We start from the raw sequence: 17,595 nt of genomic DNA on the forward strand, positions 1-17,595 counted from the left end.
TGACACATTTACAACATGAATGGATCTTGAGGACATTATGCTACGTGAAATAAGCCAATCACAAAAAGACAAATACTGTACAACTATACTTACTTGAGGTACCTAGAATAGTCAAATTCACAGAGACAGAAAGAAAATGGTAGTTGCCAGGGACTGGATGTGGGTCAGAGGTATGTCAGTATCCATTAGAACAAAACCCAAAATTGTGAAAGGTGGCTACTTCAGAGAAATGAGATGAGAAGGACATTTACTTCGCACATAGCATCAGTCAGTAAAGCTTGAGTATATTTACGTCTTATATTTGTATGGACTGCTTGAACAATTTAAGTATTTATGGATTCCTTTTTAACATTTATATCCTTTCAGTCAGCAACAACTGAGAATGAGTAAAATGATTCAGCTAAAAGCATGTTCAAAGTAGTGCTTATTATGACTATGAAAACTACAATGTAGCTGTCTTAAAATGAGTAACTGATTTAAATTAGTAGATGGAATACCAGGCAACAATTTAAAATGCTGAAAGACAATTAATGATACAGAAAATGTTTATCATACTAATGAAATATAGTAAGTTTTAAAAAATGGGCAATTTTAAAACTAACATACAGCATATATGTGTTAGAGAAATAGTACTATTCCCACTCCCCACCCACTCTTTCCCACACACGCTGGGAAGCTATTAAAAAATGTTTACTCAAGTAGAGTGCTTACAGGACAGTTTTTTTTTTTTTTAAGATTTTATTTATTTGACAGAGAGAGACACAGTGAGAAAGGGAACATAAGCAGGGGGAGTGGGAGAGGGAGGAGCAGGCTTCCCGCTGTGCAGGGAGCCCGATGGCGGGGCCCTATTCCAGGACCCCGGGGTCATGACCTGAGCCGAAGGCAGACGCTTAATGACTGAGCCACCCAGGTGCCCTTACAGGACAGTTTTAATGTGTGGTTTTTTTGTTTTTTTTTTTTGGAGGGGGTATTATTGTAGTCTAAAATGAACAAATATTTGCAAGAAGAAAGTAACAAGAAGGATGCTTCACTTCTTGTCCTCTGTCTTAACTCCATGGGCTAAGACCTTAAGCACATTCTTAACACCCTAAATGTCACTCCTTTGTCCTCCTGCCTCATTCAGAAAGCTACAAATTCTCAGCATTGGGTTGGTTAATTTAACCAATTCTGCCTTCTTTTGTTCCTATACTCTGCTCAATAAAGACTTTATGGGAAAATAAAGTAAGACAATTTTATGATGCTATCATAAATTCACCATCTTCTCTACCTGCTTGCCATCAATGCTGGCTGAAAATTTCCTATTCACCACTTTCTTCAGAACACCTACACAGTCACTTTACCTCATCTGACTTGAAAGAAAAAACATAGGCCAGCAGGCTTCTCTTCCCTTTGATCTCAGCCCCTCTCCAAAAACAAACAGAAGCAACAAACCATCACCTCCAGACATCATTTCTGTCTTTCCTCTCTGCACAGACATCTACGTATCCTTGCCCTAGCCTTAACACTGGTAACTTCACCTGGGTCTCCTCTCTTCCCCTGAACTCCTCTGAGGCCATGTGCCACCAATTATCCCCTCTCTCCTATCTCCCACTTTCTCTTTTTCCAATAAGCTCAATATTGGCATTAGAAACAACATCACCACCACCACAAAAGCTCCTCCAAAATTTCCCTTCCATCTAGTTACCAAACTCTTGGTTGTTCCTTTCACAGCAAGCTTTCTGAAAGAATTCTCAACATTGTAAGTCACTATTTCTCCCTCATCTTCTCCTCAATTCCCTCTTCTACTCCCCCGGTGTCATTTCTCCTCCCTCTTTCACCCCTACCACTCCATAGGGCCACTCTCCCTATGCTCCCCACTTCCTGCCTAATATCCAAATCTTTACCTTAATTTAACCTTTCCAAGGCATCTGACAACTCTTCTTTCTTCAAAAAAGATATACAAATGACCAGTAAGTCATGAAAAGACATTCAACATCATTAGCCATTAGGGAATTTTAAATCAAAACCACAATGAGATACCATTTTCACAAGAATGGCTAATATCAAAAAGACACACTAAATTTCATACCCATTAAGATGGCCAGTATCAAAAAAAGGACAAGAATGTGGAGAAATTACAATCCTTGTGCACTGCTGGTGGGAATGTAAAATGGTATAGCCACTGTGGAAAAGTTTGGCAGTTACTTAAAAGTTATAGAGAATTACCATATAATCTAGCAATTCCACTTCTGGGTATATATCCAAAAGAACTAAAAACAAGGACTCAAACAGTTATTTCTACATCCACATTCATAGCAGCATTATTCACAAGAGCCAAAAAGTGGAAACAACTCAAATATCCATCAATGAATGGGTAAACAAAATGCAGTATATACATACAATGAAATATCAGCCTTAAAAAGGAAGGAAATTCTGACAGATGGTACAACATGGATGAACTCTGAAGACAAGTGATAAGTGAAATAAACCAGCCACAAATGAGTAAATACTGTATGATAGAGATAGAAAATAGAAGTTACCAGGGGCTACAGGTAAAAGGTGAATGGGAAGTTATCATTTATTAGTTATAAAGCATCTGTTTGGGATGATGAAAAATTCTGGAAATGGATAGTGGTGAGTGATGGTTGGACATAACTGTGAATGTACTTAATGTCACCGAATCATACATGTTAAAATGGTAAAACTTAATGTTATATATATTTTACCTCATAAAAAAGACAACAAAAAACTTGTACATCAGCGCTTATGATGGTATTATTTATAATAGCTAAAAAGTAGAAGGAATCCAAAAGTCCATCACCTGATGAATAAATAAAATGTAACGTATTCATACAATGGAGTATTACTCAGCAATAAAAAGGAATAAAGTATTGATACATGTAACACGTTGATAAACCCTGAAAACAGTATGCTAAGTGAAAGAAACCAGACACAAAGGCCACATATTGTATGATTCCACCCACATGAAATGTCTAAAGCAGACAAATGTACAGAGATAGAATCAGTGGTTGTCAGGGGTCTGGAGTGACAAGGAATGAGAGTGACTGCTAATGGGTAGGGGGTTTCTTTTGGGGGTAATAAAAAGTCTAAACTTAAATCATGGTGATGACTGCCTGACACTTTGAATATAGTGAAACCAATGAACTGTATGCATACTTCAAATGGGTGAATTTTATGGTACATAAATTATATGTCAATAAAAATGTTATAAAAGAAGTAACTGTATCAGAAAAGGTTTAGGAATAGTTTAATTTAGGGCTTTCAAATGAATCTACTGTGTCAAACTCTCATTTACCATTTCAATGAAGGAGTGTATCACATGAAGGGTTCAAGCCACACCTTAGGTTAAGGGGTAAGAGCTTGCCTTGCCTCTTTAATTCCTCGAGCTAATACCAGTTCATTTAACTACCACTGTGGAAAAGGAACAAACTCCTACACTATTGACATGGCAGCTCAATAGCAAGACCACCAAGGAACTGAGGATATAAAGGCTTTGAGGCAACATATTACAGAGAAAATATCTATAAAGTTTAAAATCAGAAAATGTGACATCAGACTCTATACACTTAACAGCTGCATGACCTAGAATACAAACTTATTCTTCACCTGTAAAATGGGGATAGTACTGGATAGTACCAGTACCATGAATCAAGAAGTGAGAAGTATTCATACAGCATATGAATTATTTTCTGTTCTACCAGAGTATCCCTCCCACTCCTCTTTCCATTCCATCTTAATGCCTACAGCTTGCCTGAATCTGTCCTTTTCAACTCTCTTTCTGGATAGACTCCATAGGCAATGAAGCCTTCACTGTAGTTGTCAGACAGTAAGTTGTTCACATGAACCATTTATGGGTACACATAACAGAAATCCTGAGACAAACGAGACAATAATAAAACATGGAAAAGAGAAAACACATATGTGGGAACACTAAGTCACTTTTCATTTAGTTAAGAATAAATATTTAAAGGCAAAATTAGCACTCAATATATGTTTTTTAAAGAAATAGAAAGCATTCATACAAAATAATGAAAGAGCCCTAGAATTAAGCAATTAGTAATCATTCCTAGCAACTTATTAGTCTGTATGATTTCTCATAGTCTATTCAACTTCAGAATAACACTCTTGTCACCTCAGCATATTGAGATAAATTTCTAACTTTAGACAGGATGTCCTCCGAATGGAAAAAATTTTTTAAATTCATGAAGCCTTTCAGTCTACCGAGTAAACCAAATCAAACCAAATTCTTAAATTCTAATCCTTTTTGAAAGACCTAAATGTGAGACAGGAGTCCATCAAAATCCTAGAGGAGAACGCAGGCGGCAATCTCTTCCACCTCGGCCACAGCAACTGCTTCCTAGACACGTCTCCAAAGCCAAGGGAAACAAAAGCAAAAATGAACTATTGGGACTTCATCAAGATAAAAAGCTTTGCACAACAAAGGAAACAGTCAACAAAACTAAAAGGCAACCTACAGAATGGGAGAAGATATTTGCAAATAGTATTTCAGATAAAAGGCTAGTATCCAAAATCTATAAAGAACTTATCAAACTCAACACCCCAAAAACAAGGAATCCATTCAAGAAATAGGCAGAAGATGGGGCATCTGGGTGGCTCAGTCGTTAAGTGCCTGCCTTAGGCTCGGGTTGTGATCCCAGAGTCCTGGGATGGAGCCCCGCATCAGGCTCCCTGCTCCACAGGAAGCCTGCTTCTCCCTCTCCCACTTCCCCTGCTTGTGTTCCCTCTCTCGCTGTGTCTCTCTCTGTCAAATAAATAAAATCTTAAAAAAAAAAAGAAAGAAATAGGCAGAAGACACCAACAGACATTTCTCCAAAGAAGACATTACAAATGGCCCACAGACACATAAAGAAATACTCTACATCACTTGGCATCAAGGAAATACAAATCAAAACCACAATGAGATACCACCTCACACCAGTCAGAATGGCTAAAATTAACCACTAAAGAAACGACAGATGCTGGCGAGGATGCGGAGAAAGAGGAACCCTCCTACACTGTTGGTGGGAATGCAAGCTGGTGCAGCCATTCTGTAAAACAGTATGGAGGTTCCTCAAGAAGTTAAAAATAGAGCTACCCTATGACCCAGCAATTACACTACTAGGTATTTACCCCAAAGATACAAATGTAGTGATCCAAAGGGGCACCTGCACCCCAATGTTCACAGCAGCAATGTCCACAATAGCCAGACTGTGGAAAGAGCGGAGATGTCCATCAACAGATGAACAGATAAAGAAGATGTGGTATATATATATGTATATATATACACACACACACATATATATGTATATATATATATATACACAATGGAATATTACTCAGCCATCAGGAAGGATGGATACTTAGCATTTACATCGACATGGATGGAACCAGAGAGTATTTTGCTGAGCGAAATAAGTCAATCAGAGAAAGACAATTAACATATGGTTTCACTCATATGTGGAATATAAGAAACAGTACAGAGGATCACAGGGGGAGGGAAAACTGAATGGGAAGAAATCAGAGAGGGAGAAAAACCATGAGTGACTCTACAGGAAACAAACTGAGGGTTGCTGGAGTGGTGGTGGGTCGGGGGATGGGGTAATTGGGTGATGGGCATTAAGGAAGGCACGTGATATGATGAGCCCTGGGTGTTATACGCAACTGATGAATCCCTGAACACTAGATCTGAAACTAATGATGTACTATTGTTGGCTAGTTGAATTTAAATAAAAAAAAAAAAATCTAATCCACTACAAAAAAAAAAAAAAGACCACATGGGACCTAGAATATACGTTAATCACCTAAACTTCAAAGAGTACAGAGAAACTATAGACAAAAACCAATTACCAATTTTTTTCCAATTTTTAAAAATTAATTTTGTATCTTAAAGTGATTGGGGTCTAAGATATATTATTGTTTGATAAAAATAAAAATTTAAAAGCTGCACTATTAAGGAAATCAATAAAAGCCCAATAAAATACCCCTGCTATGTAAACATCTTAAACATGTTATTTTTACTGTATAGGATATTACTCAAAATTCTGAGTCTGCCAGGAGTATTAAAGAGAGCCAAGAGACAGAATGGACTCAGAACTTACAGCATTCAAAAATATAAAGAACAAAATAGCCTATGATGACTGTTTCCTCAAATATTTTCACATTTGCTTATTTAAATAGGTCCTACATGACCTACTCCCTTTCAAAGTACTCTCTCCCCCTCCTTTTCCAGTTCAACTCCTTGCAAACAGTAATCACCACTCATCTCTACTTACTCTCTCCTCATTCACTCAAACCCTCCATCCTTTTACTGAAACTGCTCCAAAAAGTCATTAATCATCTATCTCAGGGTGCTCAAATAAATAAATAAGTAAAATATTTTAAAAAATCATCTATCTCAGTCCTTGTCCTCTTTACATACTCTGCAAAGTTAGATTCTCTTCTTAAAACACTCAAGTTTCCATTACTTTCCTATACCTCTCTCTAACCCTTGCTCTGAATTTTGTTTCCCTGCTAAAAGTACTCTTTTATTCAAACCTTCAATAAATATATATTGAGCACAACTACCTACTAGCCACTGTGCGAGGTACTGGAGATCTAGCTGGCGGTTCCAAGTTTTATCTTAAGTCCTATTATCTGAAACCCACTCAAAAAAGTTGGGAACAGCTCCTTCTGAAGTGCAGTCTGTTTGGATTTGTCTGGAATGTAAATCGCTATGAGCACAGATTAAACCACAACAGGCCAGCTTGCCTACATATATATTACATCCATGCACAAGCCTCTGATCAATTACTTAAAACTCAAAAATGACCAGCTAACTAGTTCTAAGCACCAGCCCCAGATTGTGTAACAGTGTCAAGTTGCACATGTAAAGTTGTGGTTCCATGACTTACTTTGTGCCACCTTATTTCCGGTTATTTCTTAATGCCTAAGTCCCTACACATCAGCATCAAAAGCTTTGTCTGAACTTATTTTGCTACTATTGTTAGCAAACTGGTTACAAATTACTACCACACCAATACTCCTTAATTAGTTCCTGAATATTTTGTGTGGTATTTGGTAGAAATGAAAATAAAACAACTTTGTTACACATTTACTCCTACAGTAGATATGGATGAAGTTCAACGACCATTATATGTAATGTATAACATTTTTATTTTATTTATTTATATATTTTTTAAGTAAGCTCTATGCGGGGCTTGAACTCATGACCCCAAGATCAAGAGTCTCATTCTCTACCAACTGAGCCACCCAGGCACCCATGCATAACTTATTTTTAAATACCAATCTCAAACCATCAAAACTTTTTTTTAAGAAAGTTTTTTAATTATATTTATTTATTTTGAGAGCAAGAGAGTGAGCAAGCTGGAGAGTGGGGTGGGGGAGACAGAGGGAGGGCGAGAATCTCAAGCAGACTCCACACCCAACATGGAGCCTGACGTGGGGTTCCATCTCACAAACCTGAGATCACAACCTAAGCCAAAATCAAGCATCAGACACTTACCCAACTAAGCCCTTCAAGCCATCAAAACTTTCTTTTTTTTTTTTTAAGACTTTTTAAATTTATTTGACAGAGAAAGAGAGACAATGAGAGAGGGAACACAAGCAGGGGGAGTGAGAGAGGGAGAAGGAGGCTCCCTGCCAAGCAGGGAGCCCGATGCGGGGCTCGATCCCAGGACCCTGGGATCATGACCTGAGTCGACGGCAGACGCTTAATGACTGAGTCACCCAGGCGCCTCCATCAAAACTTTCTAACAGCAAACAGTATGAGACATATTAAGAAATGACCATGATACCTTACAGTTTATGAGAACAAAATATGGTAATTATGAAATCTTGATGTTATCTGGATTTTTGTCAGAAGCAGACACACTTATTACAGCATTTTAATAAGTTGTATATTTGAACGCCAAGAGAAAAAAAAATCCCATTCACCGGGTTTAGAAAAAAATTAGTGAAATTTTGTATCAGGATCAGATCCACAAAAGCAGCTTTGGGAGATTCCCTTCCCAAATAATATAACCCTCTCCAGAATTTATATTTAAGCAGGATCTTGTGCCAAGAAGGTGTAAATCTAGTCCTCTATGCTTGACCAGCCAAACATGGTATCTACAGTATTTCAGCACTGTGCAAAAGGCAAAGGAGACAGAGATCATAGAATGCTGCTCTGTAAACTACTAAAATTAACTACAAATGGAACAGATGCTTTAAATCTTCAGACTTATTTTTGATCCATAATCCATGTAGATCAAATTGCACCAATGATACCAATGCGGTGTGCCCCTTCTGCTAAGAAAAAACTCAGGAATTTTTGCCTAAGCAAAAGAATAAAAAAAAGCAGCTTAAGCAGCTTCTCATAACTTTTACTCTATGTATAATGTTGCAATGCATTTGCTGTAAGCCTTTGCTTGCAAAATGGAAGAATATTTTCTTTACTAATGGGAAGTTGACTTTAGAGAGTGCTCCAAAGCCTTTCCTCTTTCATGCTTCCTCAAAATAAAAAATCCCTAATATACTGTTCTTTTCTATACATAAGAGGTGACTTTCCAGCGCTCCTTTTTTTTAAATATTTATTTATTTATTTTTGAGAGAGAGAGAGAGAGAGAGAGAGAGAGAGAGAGAGAGAGAGAGAGTGCAGGTGTATGCGGGGGCGGGGGAGAAACAGACTCACTGCTGAGCCCAGAACTCAAGGGACGTGGGGCTCCATCTCAGAAACCTGAGATCATGACCTGAGCTGAAATCAAGAGCCAGGCGCTCAACAACTGAGCCACCCAGGCACCCCGACTTTCCAGCACTTTCACTGCACAAAGAAATGCACCAGGTTTCCCCCACCCCATCAAAGCAGTAGTTTATTTGGAAAAGAGAGTATGTCCTTTGCCCAGGAGAATGAATGGGATAAAAACACAAGTCAACATAAAACAGCACATTACTTATTTCTATCATAAGTGTCAAATTTATCCAAAATGTCATGAGAAAAGAAACACTACCAATATTCCTTTCCTTGAAACCATCATTTTAGAAAATAAAGGAACACTACTACAAATGAGGTGACAACACTGCACGTCTTTCCAAGGGTACTTTACCAATGGAGATTAGTTTGGCAAAGAAATACACAATAGATTTTTTTTTTTAACTTGCATTGCAATCATCAATGATATCGCTTCTCGGCCTTTTGGCTAAGATCAAGTGCAATCATCAATGATAATTTGATTAAAGAGAATCTCATTTACCTTTGTGTCAGTGGTTAAACCTAAATAGAATCTACAAAATAAAGCTCAAGAATTGCTAGTATTTAACTGCACAGCTATATCAGATAAATACATTCTTCTATGGGTCACTTTTATACTCAAAACAAAGTTTAGAAACTCCTGAAAGGGGAAAGTAACCACAAGAGAGCTATTTTAAAACCAAGTTTCTTGGGGCACCTGGGTGGCTCAGTTGGTTGAGCATCTGCCTTCAGCTCAGATACTGATCCCAGTGTCCTGGGATCAAGCCCTGTGTCAGGCTTCCTGCTCAGTAGGGGAGGGAGGCCATCTGCTTCTCCCTCTCCCTCTGCTCCTAACCATCCCCTTGTGTGCTCCCTCTCTCTCTCAAATAATTAAATAAAATCTTTAAAAAGAAAAAAAAAAAGTTTCTTGTTTCTCCAATATCCTGAATAAAACAACAGAAAAATTACTGAGCTGATAAAGTTATTAAACTGTATAATTACTTCTATTTTCTAATTAAATATCACTATGTTCTCAAAGACTGTATATAATAATTTTATTTTATATGATATAGGTACATGTAATATAATTATATTACTTACATAATGTATTTAACATAATTATACAAATACATTTAAATATATAACATCAGATATGTACATATTATCTAAATGTGAATATATAAGCATAATATCTCAAGATCAAAAACTAATCTATTTATTTTTGGCAAGGGTATAAGAATACATTAGGAAAACTAAAGAGCTTCAAAGCTATAGTATATAATGCTCTATATCATATCCCACCATATCAATCATGAATTGTCCCTTTTTGTGTATATAAGACAGACAATGTGGTACACAGCTTATGCATATCCTTACAGCTTTATAGGTGCCACAGATACATATGTTCAACAATGCATATCTTAGAATATTGTGCCTTTCAAAACACACTTTCAAAAACACAAGATTGAGCATAGACTAGCACATTTTAATTTTTATTTATTTTTAGCTTTTTTAAGTAGGCACCACACTCAGCATAGAGCCCAACACAGGGCTTGAACTCACAACCCTGAGATGAAGACCTGAGCTGATATCAAGAGTCAGACGCCTAACTGACTGAGCCACCCAGGTGCCCCAGGACTAACATATTTTTAATTGGGTTCTCTCTGGGTGTCAAGTTCAAGTATACATGAAATACATAATATATGCAATCAACTTTAGAAAGAACACAGGGCTGAAAGAGACAGAAGTTTAAGTCCCAGATTTTCCACTAACTGGGTTTGTCATCTGACAGTCCTAAGCCTGTCTTCTCATCTCTAACCAGAAAACTACAATAATTCATAACTTCCCCTTCTCATAGAATTGTTGTAAAAGCCAAATGAGATAGTATAAATGAGCATTACATAAGAGATAAAGCCCTATGCAAACATATAGTATTTTTCTTATATCCTGCTAAAATTATTAAATATCACCATAGCAACTAGTTTTATGTAACCACTGCTTTAAAGCAAGAAAAGCACACACTACAGTATTCCCACCCAACTATGAAATGCTATGTTAGCTTAAGGATAAGAAAAAACTCCTTTAACTCTCAAGAAAGAGAGAGGAAACTTGAAACAAATGATTTAATGATTTAATTGCTGATCATTTTTTCAGCTCAGGTCAGAGGTTAGACAGACTCTTAAAAACAAATATACATGAAATTTCAGGAAATAGGCTTTTTTTAAAATTGGTTCTTAACTTACTGCTCTTGCATTTCCACAAGAAACAATTTGTTCTTGTAAGCCTAACATGGGACTGATTTATTTTCCATTCATAATTCTCAATATCTAAATAAGTTACTTCAAGCACTGTCCCCTTTCAAGCTATATAATCCTATTCAAGGAAGTCAGAACAATGCAACTTCTGGCTTCTGGTTTTAAATCTGTCTCAAATTTTTTCTAAAACACCACACAGAAGCTTGAATATAACCAGTATTTAGTTAATGTCTGCTGAATGCTTTGCTAAACTCTGTTTTGCTTTTTGAGACATGAGGGAAGCCACTATTTTTAGTTTATACCAAGTAGAATCCACATTGTAGCATAAGCAGAAGAAATGATTTGCCACACAAGAGTTTATCAATTCTGTTCAGAAGACACCTACTCATAAGTTGGCTGTGTATTGCAGCACACTTAACAGGGTGCTCCAGAATTACCTGACTTGTCTCTAAGATAGGGAATGCACCCTGTACTCTTTACCTTAAGTACAAATGAAGGAAAATAAATTAACTGAATACTTTTTTTGGCACGCAAAAACCAATTACTAACATCCACAGGAGCAAAATCCTAGAACTGAATTATTATTTAGGAATTAGCTTTAAAAACAGGGGCACATGGGTGGCTCAGCTGGTTGGGCAACTGTTTGGCTCAGGTCATGATCCTGGAGTCCCGGGATCGAGTCCCACATCGGGCTCCCTGCTCGGCGGGGAGTCTGCTTCTCCCTCTGACCCTCTCCCCTCTCATGCTCTCTCTCTCTCTCATTCTCTCTCTTTCAAATAAATAAATAAAATCTTTAAAAAAAACAGTAAAATCTGAATTATAAGAAAAACATTAATGTAAACAGTATAAACAAAATAAATCTTAATTTCTTTTTTTAAGTCTTCTTAATTTCTAATCATTGTCTGCATTCTGCTTATAGTTTACAAAATCAAACAGTTGTCACTTAAAAACCCCTAATTCAAAACAATAAGGTTTATTTTCCTTTTCCTTTTCTTCAAGGTAATACCTAGTCTGCCCAGAACCACAAGCTGCTAATATTCCTCTTAAACAACGAGTTCCATTCTCTTTCATATTAAATATATTTCTTATATGTAAATATACTGATTATATCATGTCTGAAATTGCAATCACCTACTCCTTAAATCTCTCCTATTTCAATGCTTATGAAATGGGAAGCACTGAGAACACTATTTACAAAGTGCACAGAACTTTGAAAAAGACCGTATTATTCCCAAACAATTCTATTCACATTTCAAATGAAAAATAAAAGCTTCTTTATGAACTGCTACTTTTACAATTTTATGAAAAGTTTAGCAATAAATATAATCATGATTTTAAAGTGAATATTGTACAAAAATTTTAAACTAAACTCAGGATACCAACAGTTGTAAAATTAATATGTATATAAAATATATTTTTTAAATTATGACTTTACATGTTTAGGCCTTATGTCAGGAAGAACGCCTCAGAAAATGAGAAACTTTTGTTCCAAATCCAAGGCGGACTGCTTCAATACCGAGAAGAGTAATTATCAATCTCTGAACTGTAAAAATTTAACATTTGTTTGACTTTTACAAACCAATAGCTTGTTTAAATTTAAATAATTTCAAACTCGCGGGCACCTGGCTGGCTCAGTCAGTAGCACATGAGACTCTTGATCTCAGGGTCATGAACTCAAGACCCATATTGGGAGTAGTTTACTTAATAGAAAAAAAAATTTTTTTTAATAATAATTTCAAACTCGCTATAAACATTTTTAAAGGATTTGTCCACACCTTCTGAGCTTACCTGGCCGCAGTTTCAGAAAGTTAGAGAGCTATTTTCTGAAAAGGTGAGCATACAAGCAGACGATTACACAGTTCACAAAAACAATGGAGTCAGAAAATGTATATGAAATGACAGGTTGGTATGTTATTGCACATGATTTTACAAAAGTCATTTAGACAATAAACATCTACTTAGCCACCTGCTATCAGCCACTGCCCTTGAGGAGTTCACTATGTAAACAGCAATGACAAATCATATAATCAGATAAATTACAGCATAATGTGTTAGGGGAAAAAATATAGCAGGTAACATATAGAGATAAATTCCTCTGGCCAATTGATTTTGAGCTATACATCATCTAGAACCTTGCTAAAGAGTATGGTCCATGAAGCAGCAGAATTGCCATCACCTAGAAGCTAGTCAGTCAGAAATCTCAGGTCCCAAGCAAATCTAGTGAATCTACATTTTAACAAGATCCCCAGGCTTTTTTAAAAAAAAGATTTTATTTATTTATTCATGAGGGAGAGGCAGGCTCCCAAGGAGCAGGGAGCCCGATGCGGGACTCAATCCCAGGACCCTGGGATCATGACCTGAGCGGAAGGCAGATGTTTAACTATCTGAGCCACCCAGGCGCCCCCCAGGTAATTCTAATGCACATTTAAATTTTGAGAAGCATTGGCCTGGAACATAACTGAAAATACGCAAGTGTCATCTTGTACTTTTAAGATCTTTGGGCCCCATCCTTAGCCATTTTTACAAATGTATACACAATTTTAACATGGTCAGCTACCCAGTTTCACAGATTAAGAAAACAAACTGGGAAATATCACTAACAAAGAAAGAAAACAGAAAAAAACTAACAAAAAGCAATCTCAAAAGGAGATGGCTGTATGCGGCCATTTAACATAGCAACAATCCACCCTTTCTGCCTAGATAGGTCTCACTGTAATACTGAAGTGTAATAGTAATTGATATTCTTAAATGTGCCTCCTCTAACTAGACCACAAATTCCTTGAGGACAGGAACCTAGTTTTATTCTTACACACTTACATCTGTAAACTGAATGACCCTAAGTCACTGAGCTAAGTTCCAGTTAGGCAATGAGATATATAACACATTTCAGAAAGAGTTACAATAAAAATGTGACTTGGGGCACCTGGGTAGCTCAGTCGGTTAAGCATCTGACGCTTGATTTCAGCTCAGGTCATTATCTCAGGGTCGAAAGATCAAGCCCAGCATGGAGCCTGCTTAAGATTCTCTCTCTCCCTCTCCCTCTGCCCCTCCACCACCACCACCACCACCACCACATACACTCTCTCTACAAAAAAAAAAAAAAAAAAAAAAAAGTGACTTTTTTTGGATAGAGTAAACCCTGCCCATTCCATAACAATCCATTCACTAGTCTAAGAACAGAGGCTTTACCAAATCTATGGCTCCAAATCCAAATGTCTTCTCTGATTGTACTCAAACTCACTCCTAGGGGACACCCCGGAGTGGAGTAAGCAGAGAAAAAGGAGAAAGATTACATGAGAATGAAAGGAGAGCAGAAATCACGGAACGACTCAGGGTTCCTCCATTCATGAAAATATAAACAACAAAAATTGAAAGTCACTAGCTCCATGTTCCTTGCCTCTGTGAATCAGGCTCATATTCACAATCCTCCTAAGAACTTCTCAAAGATGCTTTAACTCTAGAAACATTTCTCATGGCCTCCAATAGGCTGAACAGAGAAGGTTTATGATACAAAAATTCACACTTCCAAGACAGCAAATTTCATGAAGTTCTAGTCCTCGCTCTCCAAATAATCATTAGTTTTCTTGCCTATGTCCATACTCATACTAGTACTCCATTCAGAGGCCTTTCCCATCTGTTAATCTGAATGCACTATCCAATGTTAGCCACTAGCCATGTGTGGCTATTTAACATTTGAAATGTGGCTAGATCCAATTGAGATGTTGGGTAAAGGTAAAATACATGTTGAATTTTGAAGGCTTGTTACCAAAAAAGATGTAAAATTATCTAATTGGTTTCTTTTGACAATGACTGAAATAATATTTTGGATATAATAATTTCAACTGCTTTTTGTTTTTTGTTTTAATTTCTAATGTGGCTATTAGAAAATTTTAAATTATAGGGGCACCTGGCTGGCTCAGTTGAGACAACATGTGACTTTTGATTTCAGGTTGTGAGTTTGAGCCCCAGGTTGGGTGTAGAGATTACTTAAAAATTAAAAAAATAATAATAATAAATCTTAAAAAGAAAATTTTAAATTACATATGTGGCCCACATTATACTTCTATTGGACAACACTAGTCTGAATCCTGTTGATTCTTCAAGGCCTAATTCAAACACCTTTGCTTCCATGAAGCTTTCGCCAATAACTGCAAATGAAGTGGCTTCTGCGCCCCCCCCCCCGAAATCCCATAACACTTTCACTCACATTCCCAAAGAGCTGGATCAATTTTACCTTGTTACTGAGTGTAACTGTCACAGCTCCAATATAAGCAAACTGAGAAAAGAAACTACATGTAGGTCACCGGTTAAGTTTTCCTCTTACACCTTGGAGAGTACATGCATGCACTAAGGTGATACTGGATGTCTGCTAACTGAGAGTTGAGTTTCTCAGTTACTATATTATCTATCCCTTTCAATGATTTCCATTTCTTTCTCAAGGATTAAAGTCCATGTCTAAAATGTCCTGTATAATTTTGGGCAAACAGCTTTATTACATGAGCTGTATACACGTCATGTGATGAAAGAGCAAATCTAAAACTATCTAATACATGTGGTCAATATACTTAAATAGAAAAATTCAAAAAGCCTCTAAGGGTTTCATATTTTTTTATGATATCGTCCCTAAAAATGTATTTTAAAGATCAACTATTTCAAAAGTAGGAGCCTTTCCCAAAGATTAACGACACTGGATGACTAAAGTCCACCGAAAATTATTGGAGGTCCCTCCTCCCCACAACCCTGAGTATAAGTCAGGTAAGCACGCAAAGGCTTGGGAGCAGCAAGAGCAATGTCCAGAAAGCATCCAAAGCTGTAAAGACTGAGCTGTGAGGAAAGTGGTCGTAAGAAAAAAGACGACTTGTGTGAGACGAATAGTGGAAACTGTTGAAATGCAAAACAATAAAAACTAGAATAAAAAACATCTGAACTCTGTGGGAGGGATCCTCCCTGGGTGTACCTCTCAACCTCTCAGGCAAAGGTAGCGGTGGTAATTTCAAGTGTCTTCAAATGGTATTCTAGAGCCTCAGATCTATATCGGCGCAACTTCCTTCCGAACCAACCTACTCTAACTCCCAGGGCCACATATTCCGGCCAAACCCAGCCCTGAAGCCACCCTCTCCAGCACGTTTTGGACCGGTGAACGAAACAGGGTGACCGAACTGAGGCCCAGTACCTGGGCGACACCCCTCTCCCTTGGAGTCGGGCCTCAGCCCCTCTGGCTTGACGGAATTGGCTGAAAAGACCCAGCCGGCAGAGGGGGCGGGGCAGGGCAGTGGACTTTGTCCAGGACGGGTCTTCCCGTTCCACGCTGGCGCCTGCCGGTGCCTCCAGGACGGGCAGGATGGTGAGAAGGAAGAATAGAGGGGCAATAAGAATCTGCCCTGGGCTTTCACTCACCAGCCGTCAATGCTTGACGTTGGCCCTAACAGGACCTCTTCTCCTTCCGCCATTGCTGTTGACGTCCACGTCTCTTTGCCGAAAAGTGGACCCGGCGCCGGGACCGACTCGGAGACCCAATGTCGTAAAAGATTCTCGGAAGTCTGGGACTGAGCTTCTGGAGAGGAAAAGAAAGAGGAAGGAGGCAAGAGACGGGAGGAACGCAACGTCACGACATCCCCACGGCGAAAGGCAGCTTGGGGGAGGAGACTTAGTCAAAGCTGTTGTGCCCTTTCAAAGACTACATGTCCCAGGATGCCCCGGGACCCGGACGGAACGAGGGAGTAGGGAGAGTGGGCGGACCTTGATGAGGGAGCGTGACCTGGTGAAAGGCCTTGTGAGCGTCGCTTTTTAGCGTCCCTTTGGCTTCTTCATTATGTCTTGGCGTCCTTCTTAACAAAATCAGAATTGGGAGTCCTAACTAGTGGAGAGAGTAGGAGGGGGGAGAATTCCACAGGGAAGGTGAAGGTAGGAGGATAGCCACACTAGTCACTTCCTGCTGTAACAACTCGGTTTGCGGAAAGAGTTGGGTGTAAGAAAGGTCACGCCCACCCCTATTTGTGGGGCGCGGTCAAAAGTACAAATGGAGGCCACATACTTTCTGCCTGAATACTTAGAAGTTGTTTGAAAACAAGCGCTAAAAATAAAGGAAATAGGTCCAACCTAATAACCTGGAAGGTCAAATCCAAATTCAGATATCTAGAACTCCTGGAATCCCAAATAGAGCTGCCACATTTCTTCTCTTCCCGCCGTACTTCCTTTCCAGTTCACTCCACAAGTGTGGGCACCTTGGCCTCCACGTCCAAACTAGGTCCACACCACCACCATAAAAGCAGCAGCCTCTTGTCTCCCCTTACCATTCCGGGTGGGCACAAGCTCAGGAGGATGGACCTAGGGAAATGCTTTTCCAAGCCTTGAAACCAACACCGATGAAGTAGAGATGCATGTAGCAATATGAATAAATCGGAAAAATATAATGTTGAATGGACAAAACAGATTGCAGAAGTTTAGGTAAGGTACGGTGTCATTTATATTTGGTGTTAAAAATAGGCAAAACAATATACTGTTTATGAATAGATGCATATGTGCTTTTAAAAATGAAGGGGAAGGATAGAAAAACTGGAATGGCATTTCTCATACAGCCAGACATTAGTTAAAGCAGTGAAAACAGATTTTATTCAGAAACTACTGACAGTACGG

The 17,595-nt window shown here is 38.2% G+C and overlaps 1 protein-coding gene across 3 annotated transcripts in view; it reads right to left on the bottom strand.

Moving 5' to 3' along the window:
* TBC1D23 (TBC1 domain family member 23) overlaps positions 1–16,966 on the bottom strand; it is a 56,241-nt gene extending 39,275 nt beyond the window's left edge. The window contains exon 1 of one of the 3 annotated variants that reach the window (XM_027583633.2): positions 16,357–16,966. In XM_027583633.2, the coding sequence (XP_027439434.1) occupies positions 16,357–16,409 (53 nt within the window). In that variant the 5' untranslated portion in view covers positions 16,410–16,966. The remainder of the gene's footprint in view (positions 1–16,356) is intronic. The other 2 variants (XM_027583630.1, XM_027583634.2) reach the window with 2 other exon arrangements.
* Between the last annotated feature and the right edge of the window lie 629 nt (positions 16,967–17,595).

The sequence above is a fragment of the Zalophus californianus genome, chromosome 1 (genome assembly GCF_009762305.2).
Source record: "Zalophus californianus isolate mZalCal1 chromosome 1, mZalCal1.pri.v2, whole genome shotgun sequence".
Classification (NCBI taxonomy): Eukaryota; Metazoa; Chordata; class Mammalia; order Carnivora; family Otariidae; genus Zalophus; species Zalophus californianus.